The 22739-nt window shown below is 40.1% G+C and overlaps 1 protein-coding gene across 3 annotated transcripts in view; it reads left to right on the top strand.

Moving 5' to 3' along the window:
• Window positions 1–3218: 3218 nt before the first annotated feature.
• The window catches only part of GRB14 (growth factor receptor bound protein 14), a 117790-nt gene continuing 98269 nt past the window's right edge, over window positions 3219–22739 (top strand). Inside the window, exons 1-2 of one of the 3 annotated variants that reach the window (XM_047721958.1) lie at window positions 3219–3570; window positions 4850–4982. In XM_047721958.1, the coding sequence (XP_047577914.1) occupies window positions 3380–3570; window positions 4850–4982 (324 nt within the window). In that variant the 5' untranslated portion in view covers window positions 3219–3379. The remainder of the gene's footprint in view (window positions 3571–4849; window positions 4983–22739) is intronic. The other 2 variants (XM_047721959.1, XM_047721957.1) reach the window with 2 other exon arrangements.

The following is a 22739-nucleotide window of genomic DNA, read 5'->3' as shown; positions in this document are numbered from 1 at the left end:
TTGGTAGAGAGCCTCAAGGTATCTAGATGTAAATTCAATATTTAACTCCCATCTGCAAGACACAACTATTTAGGTCCCATTCCTCAGAGACTTGTTCTTTTTGCTTTTGCCTCTGATGACTATGGGTATTATAATTTTTGCCACGGGGTTTAGAAAAGGAGCATAAAGGCTGCAAATGGATACTCCCTGGATAGTCACTAAAAGAAAATGTCTGGAGAGGGGAGACGAGATTGAGATCTCATTCCAACAAATGAATACTCGGTCTTGAGGTTAAACATTCATACTGGGAAGTGGAGCAGGTCACACTATTGGGAAATAGTACTTCCAGTGATTCTGGTGATATAAACACTTTTCACCTATCCTTTTCTCTGACAAAAAAGCCTGTTCTCTGTGTGTGTGTGTGTGTGTGTGTGTGTGTGTGAGAGAGAGTTGCTGGGAGCAGGGTGGGAACAAACTTTAATGACTGATTCATCCTCTTGTTAGATGCTCAGAGTATTCCATTTTATTTTTTTTTATTTTTAGTTTTTCACATTTTTAGAAAAGATTTTATTTATTTATTTAAGAGAGAGAGAGCAAGAGTGAGAACAAGAGACAAGAGCAGAGACAGGGGGAGAAGGGGAGCAGAATCCCCCACTGAGCAGGGAGCCCAATGTGGGGCTCGATCCCAGGATCCTGGGATCATGACCTGAGCCGAAGGCAGACACTTAACTGACAGAGCCACCCAAGTCCCCCCAGAGTGTACCATTCTAGAGGAGAAATGGGTGCCTCCAAGACTTTTGGGACAATATAGGGATAAAGAAGAAAGAAAAAAGAGGAAGAAGAAAAAAAAAAGAGGAGGAGGAAGAAGGAAGAGGAGGGAAGGAAGAGGAGTTGTTTCTTTATATGTTTAGTTCAAGTTCTCTGCAAATACATAACCTCTTTTTTATTTTGCTGGAATGGCCTCAATATATCTGTATGCTTTTACATGAAACTATCTTAAAACCTGCATGTAGAATTTAGACCATATTTAGGGACCTGGAGGTGAGTGAGGGCTTTGCCTGGCACACAGCATCAAAACACGTTAACTTTCACCATGATGAGTACTATTATTTTATCCAGCCCGAGAACTACCATTTTGTCCTTCCATGGCTATCGCACTGTAGAAAGTCTCCTGGAGACCACACCCACTGTGTGACCTGAACTGATACTGCTCTTTATTGGGTCTTAATTTTGACATCAGTAAAATGAAGAACTTGGATTCTATAAGCTATTTGACCCAAAGAATTTCCTTCTGTGGTGTACTCCCAGTTTCCTTAGCAGCTAGGAGTTAGTGACCCCTGGTTGTTAGAAGGCTGGTGCTGTGGTGTATGTGTGTATGTATGGAAAAAAGGGGTTTGCCGGGACGCCTGGGTGGCTCAGTTGGTTGGACGACTGCCTTCGGCTCAGGTCATGATCCTGGAGTCCCGGGATCGAGTCCCGCATCGGGCTCCCAACTCCACGGGGAGTCTGCTTCTCTCTCTGACCTTCTCCTCACTCATGCTCTCTCTCATTCTCTCTCAAATAAATAAATAAAATCTTAAAAAAAAAAAAAAAAAAAAAAAAAGGGGTTTGCCTACTTCTTCAGGTGGAAGTGTTTGCCTTACCCTGGGCCGGAGTTGTGGAGGTTAAGAAAACCTGGTGAAACAGATGCCAGGGACACGTGTTACCTAATTTGGTCAAAGAACAAAGAGTGTGTAAAACATTTGGAAATCCTCTACAGTGCACTGGGATGAGGGAACTTATGGGAAGAGCAGAAACACAGTAGCACCCAGAATTTCAGAGTGGGATAGTTGCACCTCAGAGCGTAGGCATAATGTAATTACGGTAATCCACCCTTAACTGCAGAAATGTGTTTCAAGACTCCCCAGTGGATACCTGAAACCATTATCTAGTATCAGACTGAACCACCTATACTGATTATGTATCTATCTTATAAACTATATTATATATACCATGTTTTATGCTCTACATGGCTACCTGATACATTTTAATTTATAAATTAGGCACAGTAAGAGATTAACAATCATAACTAATATAGAACGATTTTAACAATATACTGTACTAAAGGTTATATAAATGTGGTTTCTCTCAAAATATCGTATGGAACTTACTCACCCTTCTTGTGATGATGTGAGATGACAAAATGCCTACCTGATGAGATGAAGTGAGGAGAATGAGGTGTGCCTTGAGAAGAAGCTACTGACTTTCTGCCTGTATCTCAAAAGGAAGGTCATCTATTCCAGAAGGAAGTTGACCACAGGTAACTGAAATGGAGGAAAGCAAAATCACAGAAGGGGGCTACTACTTCAAATAGTCTGTGTTTTTAAGAAAGGATCTTCTGAATTGGAAGCTTAACTGCACTGATTTCTAGGGCTCTGCCAGGCAGGCTATTGAACCCCATTTTCCTTATCTGTAAAATGGGGTAAACATTGAGATTTGTGAGGCTGTTGCGAGGGTGGAATAGGACAAGGCAGACTGGGGATTCATTACATGAGGGCTGCTCTTACTAAAAGAAAATATTTTTTTCGAACTCCCAAGACACCTTCAGGATTATTCACGGCTTACTAAGAATTCTGAAACATCTCAGTAGTTTCCTATACTGCATGGATTGCACTCCCTGCTCCCTTACCCCCCCCCTCCCCCGCCCCCAAGGCCCCGTCTAAGGCTGCAGGAGTGGAAGGAAGAGGCGTGTGGGGGAAGACTGGGGCAAACCTAGCCCCATGGCCCCTGGCCTCCGGGCACGGTGGGGCCTGTCATGGCGGCCCAGCCACAGCTTAGGTGATCTCAGAGCCAGAAAAGAAGGGTCTGAGGGGTCAGGGCCTCCCAGACCCCAGCCCCGCCTGCGCTCCGCTAGGCAAACCCCTCGGGAGCGCCGGCTCACATGGGTCCCCGCCTCCAGCGGTGCGGGCCCGCCCTGACCCTGGGCTCAGCCCTCGCGCTCGGGTGCCCACCTGGGTAGGTGGCGGCCCGAGCCTCGCGTGCCGGCCACCGAGGGCCGAACCCCGGCCACAGGGGACCTCCGCCAGCGCCCCGGCGCGTCCCGGGCGGGGTGCGAGGCCCGCCCGGCGCTCGGCGCCCTCCCCGCCCCCTCCGCGCCTCGCCCCGCCGCCCGCGGCCCCCACCCACCGGCCGCTCCTCCCCTCTCCCCACCCTCCTCTTCCGCCCCCTCCCCTCCCCCGCCGCCTCTCCGACTGCTCGGCCGCGCGTCTGAGCCGCCCGGGCCCGGAGCGCTGGCGGCGAGGCCACCGCACCTGCAGCGCGCTAGGGCTGCCAAGCAGGCGCTTCGCCTCCCGCCACCCGGCCTCCCTCTCCCCGCCGCGCCGGGTCTCCCGTGACACCCGAGACCCCCCGGCCAACGACAATGACCACTTCCCTGCAAGATGGGCAGAGCGCCGCGGATAGGGCGGCTGCCCAGGACTCGCCGCTGGCTGCCCAGGTGTGCGGCGCTGCCCAGGGGAGGGGCGACGCCCGCGACCTGGCGCCTGCCCCCTGGTTGCACACGCGGGCGCTCCTGCCCCCTCCGGACGGGACCCGCGGCTGTGCTGCGGACAGGTAGGCAGCCCTCGGAGGGCGCGGGGGAGTGTCCTGGGTTGGCAGCCGGCGAGGGGCTAAGGAGGCGGTCCTAGGGGGTGAGCCATGTGCCCAGAGCTGGGCCAAGTTTGTGAAAGTCTCTGAAGACAATTCCCTTTGAGCCGGCTCCTACCGGCTCAGCAGGACATTGCGATCTCCCAGCGCCTTATAAATAGCATCACCGTTTCATTGAGAGCTCCTGGTCGCTCTCACCTCTGCCCATCCGTGCGAACTAGGAGGCCAGGCGGACCAGCCCCTTCCTCTCTTCGTGGCCCTGCACTATAAAAAACCCCCAAACCAAACCAAAACAGAAAAACCCTAATCCTTTTTATTTTATATATTTTAAAAAATCCTAGCATAAATGAGTTCACCTCCCACATAGAGTCTTACAGCGACCCTGGAGAGGCAAAGCAAGGATTGACATTTGAGCAGTCTTGCTGTTGAGCAGGAAAGAATAGAGGCTTTAAAAGGTTTCTCAGTCTCCATAGCATTCAGCGCTAAGTGCCTTTAGGGTTCACAATTTTGCACATACTTTAGGAAAGAAAAAGACTGCAACGGTACAAAAATCTGTAGTCCTTTATATTCATACATTGAAATGGTACTTTTTTTTCCTCCAGATTTTCAAAGTGCTTCAACTTCACTGAAGTTAAAATTACTCTGCAGTGGACTAGAGTACATTTTATACTAGCAAGTTCTATTCACTTACCTCTTCAAAAACACTGCCTTGCGGTTTAGTATCTATAAGCACTTGAAAAATCAACAGACTGTGTGTGGGCAACATTGTGAATGAAATTTGAAGTGAGATAACCACAGCTATAATTAATAAACCATAACTTCCAAAAGTGATTAGTAAAATAGCATAGGGATGAATTCACTAAATGTTTGTAGACTTTGTCAATTTAATGGATCCATAAAAATGTCTAGCTTCTCAGGATGGTTTTTGCGTCAATGATTATATAGTCTGTACTTCAGCTTAGGAAAATTATAAAAAATGCTGGAAATGGAGTTTCTATACCTAGTGATTTTTTTAAAGGTACCCCCCCGAAAAAAGATTGAAATACTATGGGAAATTGGTTTTTATCAATTAACAAATTTTATTTTGACCCACAGAAAGTACATCACAGACCTTTGCTGTGTACTTTATATAATATTAGTGTTGTCACGCAGTGGTACATGTTGGCCCTTAACTTCTTAATCCTGTCAGCAATTATATTTTACATTCCGCTTTATGTAAATTACCTCCTATGTTCTCTTGGTGTAGGAGAAAAAAGAAAGATCTTGATGTTCTGGAAATGCCATCTATTCCAAACCCTTTTCCTGAGCTATGCTGTTCTCCATTTACATCTGTGTTGTCAGCAGGCCTGTTTCCCAAAGCAAATTCAAGGAAAAAGCAGGTATGCATTTTAAAATTTTCTAATTTTAGGAGTTCTAAATCCACACAGTTTTAAAAGATATTCCGTACTTTATAATGTTAACAAAGGAGTGGTATGGCCTATTTTAAATAACAATTGGCCAACAAAGTTTTTGGCATCATTTCCCTTTGAGCCCCCAGTTATCATAGCTGTAAAATGGGAATGTTAAAACTTACCTGCCAGGTTTTTGGAATGGGTTAAATGGGAGAATATATATAAAGGACAGAGTCTGGGAGCTATTATTATTTATAGGGTAGGTGGGAGAGTTATATGTGATAATAGATTATCAATGTTAGTCAGAAATTGGAGGAGGGTATTGCGGGTGAGAAAGGGATTAGCTGATTTCTTTAATACCTTCTTTAATCTTCCACGTTTTTAACCCACGTCAACCTCACTTACTAAAGGAAATGGTATAGTATTCTGAGGCAAAAGGTAATTGGAGTTGAGAATGCAACATGGCTTCTTCACCAGTAAATTCCTCAGTTTGGAGGCTTCTGGCAACAGAAGGCAGATGACTCCTTAGTGATGATTAGAACATGAACTTTACTTTCATGATTTTGCATTCTTTTTCCATTTCTAGTTTGAGACTGATGGAGGCAAATTAGATTTCAGGGACCCAGCAACTATGGGGAGATCCATCATGATTATACATTTTGAAAAAAAAAATAATGTATCCTAGAATAATCCCATCTCTTAATATATTCCCTCCCAATTTTGAATCAGCAAAACAAGGAGCGGTTTCACTAGGCAAAATGTACCTTGTTCTTGCAAGGATGGAAGCAATGATTTTAAACAGTCAGATACTTGCAGTGAGGAGAGGAGTAATAAGTGGAGAGAAGCCCATAGATCATTTCCCCACATCTATTGTTCTCTTTCCTTTTTTCTGCCTTTTGCTACCTATGATGAGTTCAATAATATATGTTTTAGGAATGAAGGAAATACCCTAGGGAATAGATGGGTTCTTGATAACATAAAGCAATAATAAAGACAGAAGAGAAGCATTCCATGTACTGTTGGGTTTTGATAGAAGTCTGGTATAACAAGGCATATATATATATATATATATATATATATTTTGAGGGGGACGGTTTGAAGTTTAATTGGTGCATGTGCTTTTTGGAAAAGGACTGGAGAAAGTGGGAGTAAATATTCCCGGAGCAGAGGTATGTTCTCAATTAGAGACTTTGATGGGGGAGGCAAGTCCTTAAGTGGGCGGGACTGTGACTTTGGATAAGGAGATGAACAAGGAGGAGATTCTTGAGAGCTTTATTATCAGGATGAGTTTTAAAGTCAGAGCCCAAGCAAAAAGCAGCCTTGCTGAAATGTCTGGGCCTTTTAAGAGCTTGGCTTTTGGGTAAGGATATAAGATGGAAATGTGGGTGATGGATGATTGTGTATCATGAGGGCGGAAAAATTGATGATTGGCCGTGGGATCCGGCATGGGAAAAGGAAAGGTCAGATGATGGCATAGTAGTTAGCTGGGGGAATGTAATAGATTATTTCCCTATTTATGGAGGACCTGCTGTATTCCTTGCACCATCCTAGGTTCTGGGGCACTGAGCTAAGCAAAAATGCCATACCTTGATGGGGCTTTGATTTAGAGTTGGGGTATGAGTTAGGAGGTGAACAGAGGAAGGGGAGTGGAAGAGGAGAGGTCTGGGCTTACTCTCACTTTAATTTCTAGGTTGAACACTGGGGAAATGCCTGTGTCTAAGAGATGTCAGAGGGGCAAGTTTTGTTTTGAATAGAGAGAAAATATGTTAATAGAGGGAGAAAAAAAGAAAGGATGGGTGTGGGTCAGGGTCAAGTCAGGGTGTGCCCTAAGGGTGTGTAGTCATCATGCTAGAGTAAGACATCAGGTATTGGGGAATGATAGCATTTCTTCGCAGGTTTAGCAAATTGGCAAAATGGGAAAAGGGTGCTGTGTTACTTTTGACTCCGGCTGGTTTCCTGCTCTGGCCTTGTGTCCTATTTCCACAGTGACCTTCTCAGAGAGCACTACACCCACACAGACAGCAGTGCTGTTTCATGAGCTGAGAGTTCTGGCCAGCCTACTGGAGACCAGTCCCAGAGGGGTGTTCCCACCCGGGAAGGGCCCTTCATGCTGATCTCTTCCTTTGCCCAAGGGTTGGGATTTCTGTGAAGAGAAGGATGTCCCAAAGTTGGGGAAGAGGAAGGTTCCTTTTTACATTCTTTTATGTTTCCACCTACACTTTGCATTTAGAACAGATCCTTTGTTTTTATTCCTTTATATATGCTCAGTTCTTTGGACTGAGTGATGCTTTGGGAATAGCTGACTCTGTCAGTGATTTCCCAAGCGCAGTATCTTTGTGACACAGATGACCCTTTTGCAAGATGGTATTTCTGGCCCGATTATCTCTGACCTTCACTTGAGATGATGTAAATGACTGGATGTGATAGGTTTCTATTGACCATTATTTATGGTTGACACATTACAGGAGCTAATGTCTCTTTTCTTTATAGTCTCTCTTTCATTTGTTTTGTTTAACCATTCCAGTCATTTTAGCAATTCTTTTCTCCCTGTAGAAAAAGTGAAGAATTGCACTTGTTATTTACGAATAATTGACTAGAAAGTTTGAAAGAATCCAGACTAGACATGTTAAATTTCATGTGGCCTTTCAAAGCCACAGTCAAAAATCATTTTATAGGCCATATATATATATATTTTTAACAATTTGAGACACCTACATAATGCATGAGTGGTAAAGTGCACTGAAGCCACAAATAGGATATACTTTATCTCTGAAAATAAAATGTCTAAAAGTATATAATATTTACTATAGGCTTCCAGTGTTTTTATTTTAAAATAAGAGCTGAGTGATATAGAACATAGATTCTTTATTCTCTCTCCTTGTTATAATAATGGCCAGATATATTTCCTAGACATATTTCCCTATGCTTACCAATAAAATAGATTTAAAGCAGATTCCTTTATATGCATGGTCCAGAAAAATTACTTGCAATTTAGACTTTATATTGAACGTGACATATGAATTTAGATCTCTCTCTCTTTTTTTCTATTTCTGATTGAAATTTACCAGGAAATCAACCCTTAGCACCTACTATTTGAAGAAAGGGAAGGAATAAAAGATCCTTAGCCCTTGCAAAAGAATCAGTTCTTGTCTTGTGTTTGTCTACCCTCAGGTAATTTTTGTGCTTGGACTCAGCTTGTGCTGAGGTCTGGTTAATTGCTTCCCAGTACTTGGTAGTGAAACTTATTCAAAATAAAGTATCTGAAGATTTTAAAGATAAAAAGATACCCATGAAAACTGTGTTGTGGAATATTTGAGCTGGAAGAGAACTTTGAAGTCATCTACTGAATGCTGCTTTACAGATGAGTAAACTGAGGCTAAAAAAATGCCATGTGGCTGATGATGGCACAGGGAGGACCTGGAATCTGCATTTCTTGAGGCTTTAAAGAGTCGTTTTAAGGGAGTTCCAATTACCACAGAAGTTGAAAACTAAGAGCAGCACAAGGAATAAACATGCCAGTATTGTTAGTTACAACTGCTCATAATAGTAGAACATGGGTGATGGTACCATTAGTTAATACTCATTTAAGGACCTAGATTCTTCTTTTTTATTTTTCTTCTTCTTCTTCGACTGTAGCTATCTCTTTGTGTTTTTTATCTTCTAGCTTTCTTCTCTATCCTCTCCCTAAAACTGATATGAAAAATTTATCAAATAATTGGCTTATCACCAAGTAGGATTTAGTAGTATTTCTAATAACCAGCTTTTGTGTGCAGATTATAGTCCACAGTTAGAAGAACGCCAAGAAGAGGTCTCTTATCCACATTTTGTAATTTTTTTGTAAAGGGCAAAAGCCAGAAATGATTTGGCTGTACTCTTACAATTTAAATAAAGGGAGATCAAAAAGAGTATCATGTCTCAATGTGCTTTGCCCCTTACCACACTGTTTCTGATGTATTGTGCATTGAATTAAGCCTTTTTGTACATCTCAGAAAAACAAAAATAGCTTTCAAATAATTAAGAAATTACTTTTCCATGTGCTCTGCCTTTGATTTCTTTTTTCTCTCACATATCAGGAACTATCAAAAGACAAGTTCATCTCTTCCCAAATTAACGGGCCTCTGATGTCATTCCTTTGTGATGCTAGTAATTAACCCAGTTCTCATAGTCCTGTAGGAATCTTACATGGCTGCTACATCTCTCCTACACTCATTTCTCTAATATTCACAGAAGTATAAAGCAATAAATTATAGTCTCATATTTCCATTTTCCAGTTTCAGTAATTAGCAAGATTTTGCTTCACTTACTTCATGTATTCTTTTCTGAAATTTTTATTGTCTTTGTTGAAATATTTTAAAATAAATCCTGAACATCCTCTCATTGTATCCCCACCTAGTTTTGTATGCATCTCTGAAAAATATATTTTCTTCTATGACCAAAATGCTAGTATTGTCTAACAAAAATAACAATAATTCCTTGGTATCATAACCAAATTGTTTCAGTTGGAGTGATATACGAAATCCTCAAATTATGAACTGGTTATATTTCAAAAGTCCTTAAATTAGCTCTTTAGAAATTTAAATTCATTTTCAGATGGAAACAGCATCATAAGTTGCATTTAGGCTTCTCCAGGCCATTTTACAAAATCCCATTTAATGTGGAATGAAATGCAAATATCTTATATATGCAGAAAAAAATAAATAGAAACAATACTTGCTCCTATTAGGGTTTCAAACAAATATGTCTTTCCAGCTGCAATTTGCTACTTCTGAATGTTGGCACTTGATGAATATCATTTTTCTTGGGAAGAATTTGAAAGTACACAGATCTTTGTAGCAATATTGAAGCAGGCTTTAGAGGAGTACTTTTTAAAGGGTAAGCACTGGACCACCTTTCTAAGAATTAGCAGGGATGCTTGTTAAAAATGTTGATACTCAGGCCTCTTGCAAAACCCCCTCAACAACAGTGTCCTGATGAAGGGCATAGGAATTAGACTAATTATTATTTTTTTTCTCTTTGACTTCTGTGGAAAATCAGGGGTATTCATATTCCCAGTTGCTTTTAGACTCTGGGGCAATCTGACCTTTCAAAATCGTGGACAATATCATTTAGTTGAGAAAAGGTAGAAATATTACAAATGGACTTTAGTTGGTATTTTATCCAGGTATTGATTGTTTGGAGGAAACAGAGCCTCACATGAGCTAGCCTGAAAGGTTATATTTTAGTATCCGAAGGCCAAGAGTTCACTGATCTCATGAGAGGTTGGAATTGGGGAGTAGAAAGTCAGCCAAGACCAAGGGAGCCACTTTCTCCATTCTTCACCAGCACAGCTCATAATCTCTGCTTCTCCTTCTTTTTTTTCTTTTTTTTTTTTAAGATTTATTTATTTATTTGACCGACAGAGATCACAAGTAGGCAGAGAGGCAGGCAGAGAGAGAGAGAGAGGAGGAAGCAGGCTTCACGCTGAGCAGAGAGCCCGATGCGGGGCTCGATCCCAGGACCCTGGGATCATGACCTGAGCCGAAGGCAGAGGCTTTAACTCACTGAGCCACCCAGGCGCCCCTCTGCTTCTCTTTCTATGTCCATTTCATTCTCACATTTGTCTTCAGTCTTGCTTGTCTTGATTGCCTCTCCGTGTACCTGGTCCCTGACGGCCATCCCATTGGAATAAATCATTCCTCCTACTCGTGGTTCAGCACTTGGTAAGTGACTGGAGTCTGCATCTGGAGAGAGCTTGTAGCTCGGCGTGTCCAGCTCTTATTCGGTCAGCTGTAGCCGAAGGGGCACAGGGCCTAGACCGCTGCTCAGTCAAATTTGTGAGAACAAATTCTGTGAACAGGAAGTCCAGCTGCAATGGGTATGGCATATGAGGGTAGGAAGAAACAATGGATGATTAGTGCCCCAGGAGAGAAAGATCTCAAACAAACAACAGTGGACACAAAATCAAAGCCTTATTGCATACCTATGATATATGGTGATCTACCAGTTAGTTTGGCTGAGTGGCCTAGACAGTTCACAGTGTCTGCTTCCTTTGCTTTGATTCACTTAATTCAAATGAAGCATATTTACTTGACAGTGGTTTCAGTGAATGCCACCCTTCAAAGATGGGTATCTTTCTTGGCCATTGTCTTGAGTTTGCAACTTAGTGATGTCCCTTAGCCTCTGATGACAGGAGCTACTAACTCAGGATTCTCTCTACTTCATGCTAGTTACTTCAATTTGTAACAGAAGACAGCTGTCTCTTCCTATTTTAAAACTTAAATCTCCCAGCAGATCTGCTTGTCAAGGTTTTATTTCCAGTTTGAAGGTTGCCTCTAATTCTTGGTTAATTTGCAGGATACATTTGCAATCCAACCTTTATCTGCAATATGGGTTTTATTTTTCACTTGTCTTGAAAGCTCAGCTTTTGGCTTGTTTTTCCCTAGGGGCATATATTATGTTCTTTCAACAGAAGGAAAATTGAAGCCATTCATGGTTCAATATAAATGTGGATCTTAATTAATATAAAAAAGCTTTCTGTAGTCTTGTAGATGTTGCTTTTGAGCATGTCAACTTATATAGGATAGTAAGAAATTCCATTCTGTAAGAATACACTGATATGTATTTAAGCGGGGGTAGGCAGACTGGGACATTGTCCTTTTGGCACTCTAGATAAGGGATAAGCTCAATGAAGAACCTAGGAAAAGGCCACAAGTCTGCCAAGGCAAGGGAGCTGAAGAGAGCCTTTCAGAATCAATTTAGGAGAGAAATGGGAAACCCAATATGGGGAGAGCATCCTTTACTTCTTGTCCTTCCCTTTGGTTCCGTTCATTTAGCCTTTTTCAAAGCCATAGAGAAAATAAACACAAATGAGAGCATTAATATTCTTTTTTTTTTTTAAGGTTTTATTTTTAAGTAATCTCTACATCTAACGTGGGGCTCGAACTCAAAACCTCAAGATCAAGAGTCTCATGCTATACCAACTGAGTCAGCCAGGTTCTCCAGGAGGATTAATATTCTTAACTACTTCACCAATTCCAAAAGATCATTTATAAGTAGACTCTTTATTCACAGACCTTGTCCATAGATGTAATGTCACATGTGGTGGTTAGGTTGTTAGGGAGTCGGTAAAAGTTTTCTAATCTGTAATAGTTCCAAAGAATGGTACATTTATAACATCCTAGACACCATGTTTAATATTGTTTCTATGGAGAGATAAGAGTCAGTATGATGGGATTAAAGATATTGGACTGGGAATCTGCAAGCCTAGTTTTTAATAATATCCTGCTGCTGCTGAGTGGTGTGATAGCCTTTCGCCCACACTTTCTATGCCCTGAGAGTGCTATCATTTCATTCTGTTCTTAGAGTGAGCGATTCTGGTGGCTTTTGAAGTACTAATGAGTCCATGTAGCAGCTACAGGACTTTAGGAGACTTGTTTGGTCCCACTGGCCCCAGAAGTTTCCTCCTTACCCTTTTTTCTGATCCTCCCACATGGTCACCACAGCTCCTGTGATAAAGGCACATTTGGGTGTCATGGGACAAGGAACACAGGAGCCACCTTTATGGAGATGATAGGGGCAGTAGGGGCTAGTTAAACTAGAAATTGCGCATCAGAGTCAAGGTCCAAATAGTAGAGAGTCGGAAAAGGTGTCATATGGAGAGGGGCCAGGTTAGGTAGTAAAATTCTGTTTAAGCTTAGAAATACGGATGTGACATTTGGTGTGACATATTTGAGGCTGGTGTAGATCCAATGCACTTGGGTCTGCTTGGCTTAAGGTATGAGGTGGTTATAACCTTTAAAGTCCTTCTCCAAATTCCTCTTGCTCCACCCTCAAATAATCCATTTGGTTGCTGAAGCCAAAAAACAAGAAGACCTCTTTCTGGTCTTTTGTCAAGTACTGCCACACCTTTCCTGGCAATATTCTTGAATCCATAAATGTCTTTCCATCTTCTCTGCTACCATCCCAGCTTCAGCCACTGCCTACTCCCATACAAGAGGCATAAAAGGGCTTTCTTTTGTGTTAGCCTATTTTGGTCCATTCTCCATATATTTGTTAGAAGAGAACTCTTGGAAAGTTAGATCATATCACGTCACTGCCTGGTTGAAAACTTTTTGATAGATTAGCATGAAGTTCAACTTCGTACTTTGGCCTACAGGATTCTGCATGATTTGGCTTTCTGACTACCTTAGAAACTTCTGTATTCTACTTTTTGTTGATTATATTCCAGCTACAGTGGTGGGACAGTCCTACCCGTTTGTGAACTTGGCATCTTTTATTCTACCTCAGAGCCTTTGGCTTGACTTTTTTCTCTGCTTGGAACCTCTTTTCCTTGCTCTTTACGTAACTGACTCCTCTGTATTCTTTAGGTAGGACTCAGTGTAAGATGACTTATCTAGGAGGCTTTTTGACTAGACTACCTAAAGTATTTCGCACTCCTCCACACCTGTTTGTCTTGTTTCCCCCCAATCCAACTTTTCCATGCATTTCCTTGGCTTCACATAATATGAATTATTACTTCACATAATATGAATTGTTGGCATTTATCTACTTGGTCTAATCATTTATTGTTTTTCCCCCCCAAATAGAGTGTCTTGTGTTCCTTATTCTTAGGTTCTTTCATGAAAAGAATGAATAAGTAGATTATTGATAATAAATAGTACAAAGAAATTTTAACAAATTGCATTTTGACATTCTAATCATTATCAATCATCTTGATCAAATTAAAAAATATTTTAAAATCTATTAACAGTTTTTATTTTTTTTTTAAGATTTTATTTATTTATTAGAGAGATAGAAAACCCAAATAAGCAGAGCAACAGGCAGAGGGAGAGGGAGAAGCAGGCTCTTTGCTGAGCAAGGAGCCCGATGCAGGGCTCAATTCCAGGACCCTGGGCAAACGCTTAACCGACTGAGCCACCCAGGCGCCCCAACAGTTTTTATTAACAAAAATAAAATTACACGCTAGGATGCTAGACCAATAGGATTTTTAACAGTATATATCTTTTGCTTTTATTACACACATAGGACATTTTGGTCATGGATAACAAAATTAATGGATATATTTTTAATTCTGTACATTATTCTTATTTAATGAGATTATAAGTAAAAAGTATTTAGTGGACTGCTGTAGTTCCTTCCAGCTTACTATGTGTATTTTAAAAATCCCATGTTAGAAAAAATTAAGTGGAACTATCAACTGGGCTCATAATAACAAGTCGTTCAGAGCAAGGGGTAGTAGGTGTTAGCAAATGTTTTAATTATTAGCTATTAATATCATTGGGGAATGAGCCAGTGCTCATTGTATAGAAATGCAGAGACATAGACCTCTTGAATATATAAAACTTTCCAAGGGATGTGCAGACTCACAGGTTTAAGAGAATCGGTTTTCAGATCCTCATGTTCCACATGTACTTTTTCCTAAGACTTACCTTTCTGAGAACCCACCTGTGTTGGTAATAACGTTCTCACCTGGTGCATTCCCCTGGGGCGTGTAAACCTCCAGGGTGTCACACACAAGAGAGCTTGCTTTAATGATTAATCAAAGCACCACAGATCGGAAGGGGTTTCTGTTAAGGAGAGACACGATGAGGAAGGAGAATTTTGCTTAGTATTGAAATGTTCTGAATTCAGATATATGATTGGTTGATGGGATTGATAAAAATTTTCACTTTCTGTTTTTTTCAGTTTTTAATTATTGATTAATTTCTCTCTCTCCTGACTCTTGGCAGAGAATACCTAACCTTTGAGGGAAAGTTTCCTAAGAACAAAGTAAATAGCTCATTAGTGTGAAATACTGAAATGGTATTTTGTCATGTATTTAAGTGTATGTTCTGCTATTTTTCAATACTTGGGATGAACCAATAGCTGAAAGAAAATGTGCCTGTGAACACCTGGTGTGCTGTAGTTTCATGCTGCAGGTGAGGTTTCCTGGGAAACAGAATTGGAGCACAAGTTTGCCTGCAGGGAGTGTCCTGGAGAGAGCTCTTGAAAACTGACCCTTGGGGGCATCTGTATGGCTCGGTCGGTTGAGCAGCTGCCTTTGGCTCAGGTCCTGATCCAGGAGTCCTGGGATTGAGTCCCCTTGCCCCCATCAGGCTCACTGTTCAGCAGACAGCCTGCTACTCTCTCCCCCTCTGCCTCTGTCCATGCTCTCTGCTTATGCGTGCTTTCTCTCTCTCAAATAAATAAATAAAATCTAAAAGAAAGAAAGAAAAGAGAAAAGAAAACTGCTCATGGGAATGGACTGAGGGAGAAGCTGGGCTCCAAGGCAGCCACAGCAGAGGTCTCAGTCAATCCCATAGGTGCTCTGGAGCTGGGTAGGCCTTACAGAATTCTTCAAAATTGGAACAGAGGGGCTGGACTTCCCAGGAAAGGCCCGGCCATGCAGCTGTCTTCAGCTGAGCGTAATGGCAGGAAGGGAGGACTTAGCTTGGTGGCTGCTGTTAGTGGGTGGGAGGACGAGGGCTTTAGCCTCGAAGTGGCAGGTCTGGGCAGGGTCCATAGCATGATTAGATAAACTCAAGGATATCTTGTACATGATTTCCTTGTAGTTATTTGTGTGTGTTTAAAACCTGTTTTGTAAAATCACACCAAATCATATGAAGTATGTATTCTAATAGACCAATCAATTCCTATCCCATTTTATCATAAAATACTTCAGTATTTTCTACTTTCTGTTAATAACAAATAAACTATTAGATTTTTTTAGTATATATACATCATAAGCTTTCATTAAAAACATAAGAAATTTTTATCTTGATGAATACTGCAATTAATGGAGCTACTTTTAATTTTATACTTGGTTTTTATTTAATTACATCCAAAGGCTGAAAATCAAGGCAGGAATTACGCTTACACAATTACCAAAGGAATTCCATGTCCTTCCTACCACTTCATCATCAGCCTCCTCAGAGCTCTTAGTTCCTTTTTTTTTTTTTTAAGATTTTATTTATTTATTTGACAGACGGAAGTCACAAGTAGGCAGAGAGGCAGACGGGGAGGCGGGGTGGGGGGACAGGCTCCCCACCGAGCAGAGAATCCAATGTGGGGCTCAATCTCAGGACCCTCGGATCATGACCTGAGCTTAAGGCAGAGGCTTAACCCATGAGCCACCCAGGTGCCCCTCAGAGCTCTTAGTTCTATATTATTTTAATTTTGACTGTTTTCAGCTATTTCTCTTAAAAGATATAATCTGTAACTAATTTTCAGTGTTTTTTAATACGTTTTTTTTCTCAGAATGCGTACCTTTAATTGAATTGAAAAGTGAAGTTGGACCTTATCTGATAGAATATAAGTCTAATTTGGCTGACTGATTTGAGAGTGAGGACTAACTTTTCTAATTATATGGTTGACATTTTCCTTAGATTGAATAAACTAAATTTATAGCTCTAAACTTTTGATGAAAATGTATTTAAAGTGCATTATAAGACAATGGCATTTTATTTAAAAAATTGGGAAGAAGTCATGCAAAAGCCTTACTTTTATGTTGGTTTGGCCAAGATGTGATAAAATTAACACTTTACCCCTCAGTTTTTCTGAGTGTATTAGTTTGAACAAACTGTATTTAAGTGAGAGAATAACATGTCGTTAATGGCTCATTGATAAACTATCCAGAAACTGAGGAAGGGAATCACTCTTGATTGGTAACAAATCTTTTTCAACTCAGATGGTTTGTCTTATATACTACTCAATCTCCAGCAGATCGAGCAATGCCTGGCACTTAATAGACCCTCAGTAAATTTTGCTGAATCAAAAAATAAATTAATGGTGATGCCTGGGTGGCTCAGTTGGTTGAACGTCTGCCTTCGGCTAAGGTCATGATCCCAATGGCCTGGGATTGAATCCACATCGGGTTCCTTGCTCAGTGGGGAGCCTGCTTCTCCCTCTGCCTGCTGCTCCTCCTGCTTGTTCTCTCTCTCTCTCTCTCTGACAAATAAATAAATAAAATATTTTGAAAAATAAATAACTTCATTAGTGAATGGATTAATGAGCAGGGGAGGAGCAGAGGAAGTAGTTATTATTAAGTGAAAGAATGAGGGAATATTTGGGAATGTACTGATAATTTAATATAAAAGATAAAGAGTTTGCATGAAAACTTAGAAAAGTGAACTTTGGTTTAGTTACTGGGAGGGATCTGATATTGTTAGACGTTAAAAAGATCCGAGTCAGGATAAACGTTTGAGTATTGATTTACCACTATTAGCACATTCTAAATTTGGATTACCCTTACTCAGAATAAGTTCTGTTCTTTGTCTCTTCGGTCCCCTTGTGGGCATTTTCAGTCTTACCAGCCTGTGTGTGCCAGTTAAAAACCACGTATACTTTATGGGGCTGAGTCCAATAAAAGCTTTTCAATCAGCCCACATTCATAGTGGAAGATTACTTTCATTCTTGGGAAGGGTGACATATACGTGTGAAGCCCAGGATTCAGATGAAAGGAGTACTTTGGTATTATTTAACTGTGTATTGGCAAGACTTGTGCCAGTATCTGGTTTCTCTTTAGAGACATTTTGCATTATATTACAGTACTCTTACTGTGCTGTGCCAGGGAAATTAAGATCAGCTGGAACACTCTGTAGGTCATTGGCTTGGAATCTCAGGGCACTGAGAACTTGATGTTTTGTTTTAATGACCTCATTTAGGCTGAACCTGCCTTTGTCCCAAAGGCATAAGAGCCTCTTTACAAAATCATGTCTGCACCTTGGGAAATATATGGGAAAGTTTTAGAGAAAAGTGACTAAATATTTGGAGGCATTGGGTCAACCTCCACTTACAGTACTTATTAAATGATGACTTGTTAGTTAAGAAAGATGAAGAGGGTGTATAATTCAGGTCCCTTGAACATCGTTGTAGTCATCAGATTCCTTGATGTCTGAAATGTACTTTGAAGGTTGAAGGAGTACTTTTAAGAAGAATGAAAGGAAAATGTAGGTCATGTAGGTCATGTAGCAGTTCATGGGACTTGGGTTCTGGCAGATGCTTTCTACAGAGATTGCCAGAGGATGTCACTCTTGTGGAATGAAGGACCTCCTCCATATTTCTCAAAGTGGGAGTAAATGATGCGTGTATGCATACAGGGTGTGTGAGGATGGTGGGAGGGCCATATGGAAGTCGCACAGTAAACATGGAATACCTTTCTGGAACAATCATTTTAATTGAAAATAGGGGGACATATTTTTATATTAAAACAAACACTCCTGTTTTTATGAGCAGAATGCACAATCTACATGGATTTTTAAGAACAAATTTAATACCTTAACATCATTGCCAACCCGGAGATGGCAGTAGCTATGTAAGTTACTTTCTTTTGCATTTTCATTCGTTCTGGTGGAAAAATTCAAGAAACACTAGTGTTGTTTTCAATGTTATGGGACGTGGCTTTTTGTAATCCTTGGAGGATTGGTTATCAATCCTCTTCTCCTTCCCCACTTTTCTCTAACCAAAATTCTTTCTCTCTAAAGCTTCTCTGATTTTGTTGATACCTGTATCATTTAATATTGAGGTTATTGTGTTGTTAACCATTTGAGGTGTTTTTTCCACTCTGTTTTCCTTGCAGCTTAGCAGGAAGTGGCTCTCACCAAAGTCTCTGAAGACCATCTTATTCAGAAGACCTTCTGTGATTATTTTGATACCTAAGCAGTTTGGGTCATTTTTAACTCTTCTTCCCCTCTTAAAACACTTTCTTAATTTCTGTCTCTTACAGGTCTCTGTTGTCGGATCTCAGTGTTCGTTTCCTTAGGGTTTTATCCTAGAACTTTTTGTTTTCATATTAGTCTCCTTTTATAGCTTGGGTGATCTCATCTACTCCCATGGCCTCAGCAGCAATATACATAGAAGTCTCGACCAGTTATCCTGGGTTGCCTGCTAGATATCTTCATTTACACTATTCATTGACACCTCAAACTCTACATATTCCAAACTGAATTAATAATTTTCCTTTTCAGCTTGTTCCTTCTATGTCTCCTGTTATTGGGAGTGATATACTCTACCCATACTAGAAATCAGAAGTCTTAGTTCTTCTTAGTCTCCTTCCTATTCCCCTCTCTCGTCATCTGATTGATTACACAGTCCTCTTGGAAAAACAGCTCCAGGTCAGTTCTGTTGTGTTATCAGTCTGTTTATTTATCAGTATTCTGCTCTCCAGGAAACTCTCTAGAGGTAGCAACGAGCCAAGTCTGCCTTGGACATCAGTGCATTTCCAGACATTAGCGTTGTGCCTGGCACATTGTAGGTTGTCTGTAAATTACACATCCTAGGTCATCTGTAAATACTTGCTGAATGAACAGATGGTTCAGATAGTGGCACTTTTACCCAAAGTAGGATTCATTTCTAAAATATCTGATAGATGACCATCCAGATAGTCTCCTTGAGCATTTTCAATGGTAATGAGTTTATTTTGCTTGTGATCAATAAAACCCCTATATAGATGCCTTCTTATGAACTGCATGAAAACCAAGATTACGTATAATTTGTTAGAATAAAATTTAATTGCTTGTTTTTTTTTGTAGAATTTTACCTTTCCTTATTTAAATCTTAACTCTGATCCACTATCCCAGCATGTCAGGATATTATTGAATTATATTCTTTTATTACAGTAATTGTACCTCTCAACTTTGTTTCATATGTGCATAGGAATAGATGACATTAATGTCTTCATTCAAAAAAGGAAGACAAAACTTGCCCTGTTAGCCTGCCCTCACGGATGAATCTAGTGGATTAGTCAACACTAAGTTTTCTCAACATGTTGCTAATCCATTCAACCAATATTTATTGAGTATCTTCTTTGTACTAGACGTTGTGTTCACATTTGTCCCTTGAACAACGTGGGTTTGAACTGTGTGGGTCCACTTATCCAAGGATTTCTTTCGATAATACAGTAAGCGTGTTTTCTCTGACTTAATGATTTTCTTAATAATATTTTCTTTTCTCTAGCTTACTTTATCGTGATAATACAGTACATAATACATGTAACATCTAAAATAAGTGTTCATTGACTATTAATGTTACTATCAATGTTCATTGATTATTAATGTTAATCCTCTGGTTAATAGTAGGCTACTAGTAATTAAGTTTTTGAGGAGTCAAAAGTCATATATGGATTTTAAACTGTTTGGGGTGTTGGTATCCCTAACACTGCATTATTCAAGGGTCAACTGTGTAATTACATTATCATACTGGTCTTGCTCCATCTTGCCTATCAGCAGCATTATGAGGCATTTCTAGTTATTCTTTAGATATCAAGATATCTTCAGTTCTAGATACTCCGCTGACCTGTTGGTGTAGAGGCTTACGTAAATAAATAGTAGTACCTTAGCGACTATTACTATTATCAGTAATGGTTATTCAGTTCTTACAATGCACCAGGTACTGTGCTAAGAAGATCGTAAATTTTATAAGATCCCCTTTTCCCAATACATCAATGAGGTAGACACTACCATCACATCCATCTTAAAGTGGAGAACATTTAGGTTTAAGAAATATTGTATTTTGGGGGACGCCTAGGTGGCTCGATGGGTTGGGCCTCTGCCTTGGGCTCAGGTCATGGTCTCGGGGTCCTGGGATCGAGCCCTGCGTCGGACTCTCTGCTCAGCATGGGACCTGCTTCCCTGTCTCTCTCTGCCTGCTTCTCTGCCTACTTGTGATCTCCCTCTGTCAAATAAATAAATAAAATCTTAAAAAAAAAAGAAATATTGTATTTTTTTATCAAAATTACATAGCTGGGAAGTGACAGGCAGGATCTAAACAGAGACTATAAAAAGATTTATAGACTCTTATTTACCCGTTCTTCCTTCCTTCCTCCCTTCTTTCCTTTTTTCTTTTTTCTTTTTTTGACTTTCAAAAACAGTTTGAATACAAAAAAAGAAAGTTTTTAATAGATTAGGCCCATACTATGAGTAGTATTAAAGGGTATAGTTCTAGAGGTAGATATTACTGAGAGACATCACTCTTTTTTTTTTTTTTTAAGATTTTATTTATTTATTTGTCAGAGAGAGAGAGAGTGAGCGTAAGCAGTGGGGGCAGAAAGCAGAGGGACAAGCAGACTCCCTGCTGAACAGGGAGCCCAGCGTGGGACATGATATCCTGAGCCAAAGGCAGATGCTTAGGCACCCATGCTTCCTGCTGAGATATTATTCTTATGTGGCATAACCAATGTGCCTGATGGAACAGAACCAATTTTAGATTATTCCAAAGGTTCATTTCAGTCAACACCAGCTTGGAGTTGATTAGCTTATTTCTAGATTTTATATAAAATTATAGTAATCACAAACAATTTAAATATAAAAATGGTTTTTTCCTTCTTAGAGAAAAACGCTTCATCAAAACTAGGCAGACTGTATTGTGGATTGTGGAGGTCTGCACTGGTAGAGCAGTCTGATTTCTTTTCTTTTACACTGGCTTCTAAGGGCACATATATCCTTCCTTTATATGAGTAAGGATACAATCTGGAAGGTGCTTTCAAACATGTTATAATCTTTATCCTTTTAATGTATGGCTGTTGTCAGTATATGAGTTAGTTTTATTCAGTTTTATAGATGGAAAGAGATAGGGTCAAAGATAAGAGTTAAATCATACTGTATTGCATGACAGAGCTGGGGCTTGAACCCAGATTTTCAGATTTCAGTTCTAGCTCTTGAGTACCACAAAATTGATGGGTAGCATTCTGTTTTAAAACTGCATATAAAATACCTCCTTTGTGTTTTCAATGATGAGAGATTCTGTGCAGTGAAACATGGTCTGTGAGAATAGTAAAGAGTTGTCTTTTCAACTGTATGAGAAACCCAACTTTAATATATTCTGGTCTTCCTTTACCTCTGGTGTTTTTCTTGTGGTATTGGTATATTGCTTTCAGGAAATATCAGAAGTCCCTTTTATTATTGTTTCAGTAAATGTTAGAAATCCTTATTATTATTTTTTAATTTGTAGGATTTTGAGTGATTTTTTTTGAAACTACCAGGGAAACTGGATCATTCTCAAATCAAGAGGTATTCTGACCGAAAGAGTTCAGCTGTACTCTGGGGTGTTAAATTAATTTTCATTGACAGACACTTGCCTGGGATTTAATTGAGATTTAAGTTAATAAAAACCCTGCCTGTGGCCTAGAGAGCAATTGGACAAAGTAGATGAAGTAGAGAGGAAAGTATTTTCTCAAATCTTCTTCCCCCCTTGGACAGAACCCAGGTCACCTGCAGAGACAGGGAAGCAGACCTGTACTGCCACTACACACTCACCCTTACCAAGTCGGGCACACATCATCAGAGTCAATGGAAGTCTATAAATATCAGTGCAGAGATTACTGGTTTATAAAGTATAGGATTTAAAAAATGACTTAAGTATTTAGAGATTGAATTAAATTCCATTTAATAAAAAGAAGTTAGTAATCCTTCACATAGCAATATGATTACCCTTTAACCTTAGAAAAAAAAAGTTTTTATATATATAAAATGCTTTAGGGTGGCAATTCTCAGACTTCAGTGGGCACAACACATACCTAGAAATCTTTGATTTAAGTGCAGGTTCCTGAACCTCATCCCTGGGGAGTCTGTTTCTGTAGGTCTGGATTGGGTCTGGATTTAGCTTTTGCTTGAATTTTAATTTGAGTGAATTTTAAAAATAGAGTATTTCTAATTCAAAAAGATATAAGCCCTCTATGTTTATTGTAACATTATTTATGATAGCTGAGATATGGAAGTAACCTGAATGTCGATCAATAGATGAATAGAAAAAGAAAATGTGAGATAGATATATATCTATATCTATATATATAAA

This window comes from Lutra lutra, chromosome 3 (genome assembly GCF_902655055.1).
Source record: "Lutra lutra chromosome 3, mLutLut1.2, whole genome shotgun sequence".
In the NCBI taxonomy this organism is placed as follows: domain Eukaryota; kingdom Metazoa; phylum Chordata; class Mammalia; order Carnivora; family Mustelidae; genus Lutra; species Lutra lutra.
The sequence above is the reverse complement of the archived record's forward strand: the minus strand, read 5'-3'. Positions and strand labels throughout refer to the sequence as shown.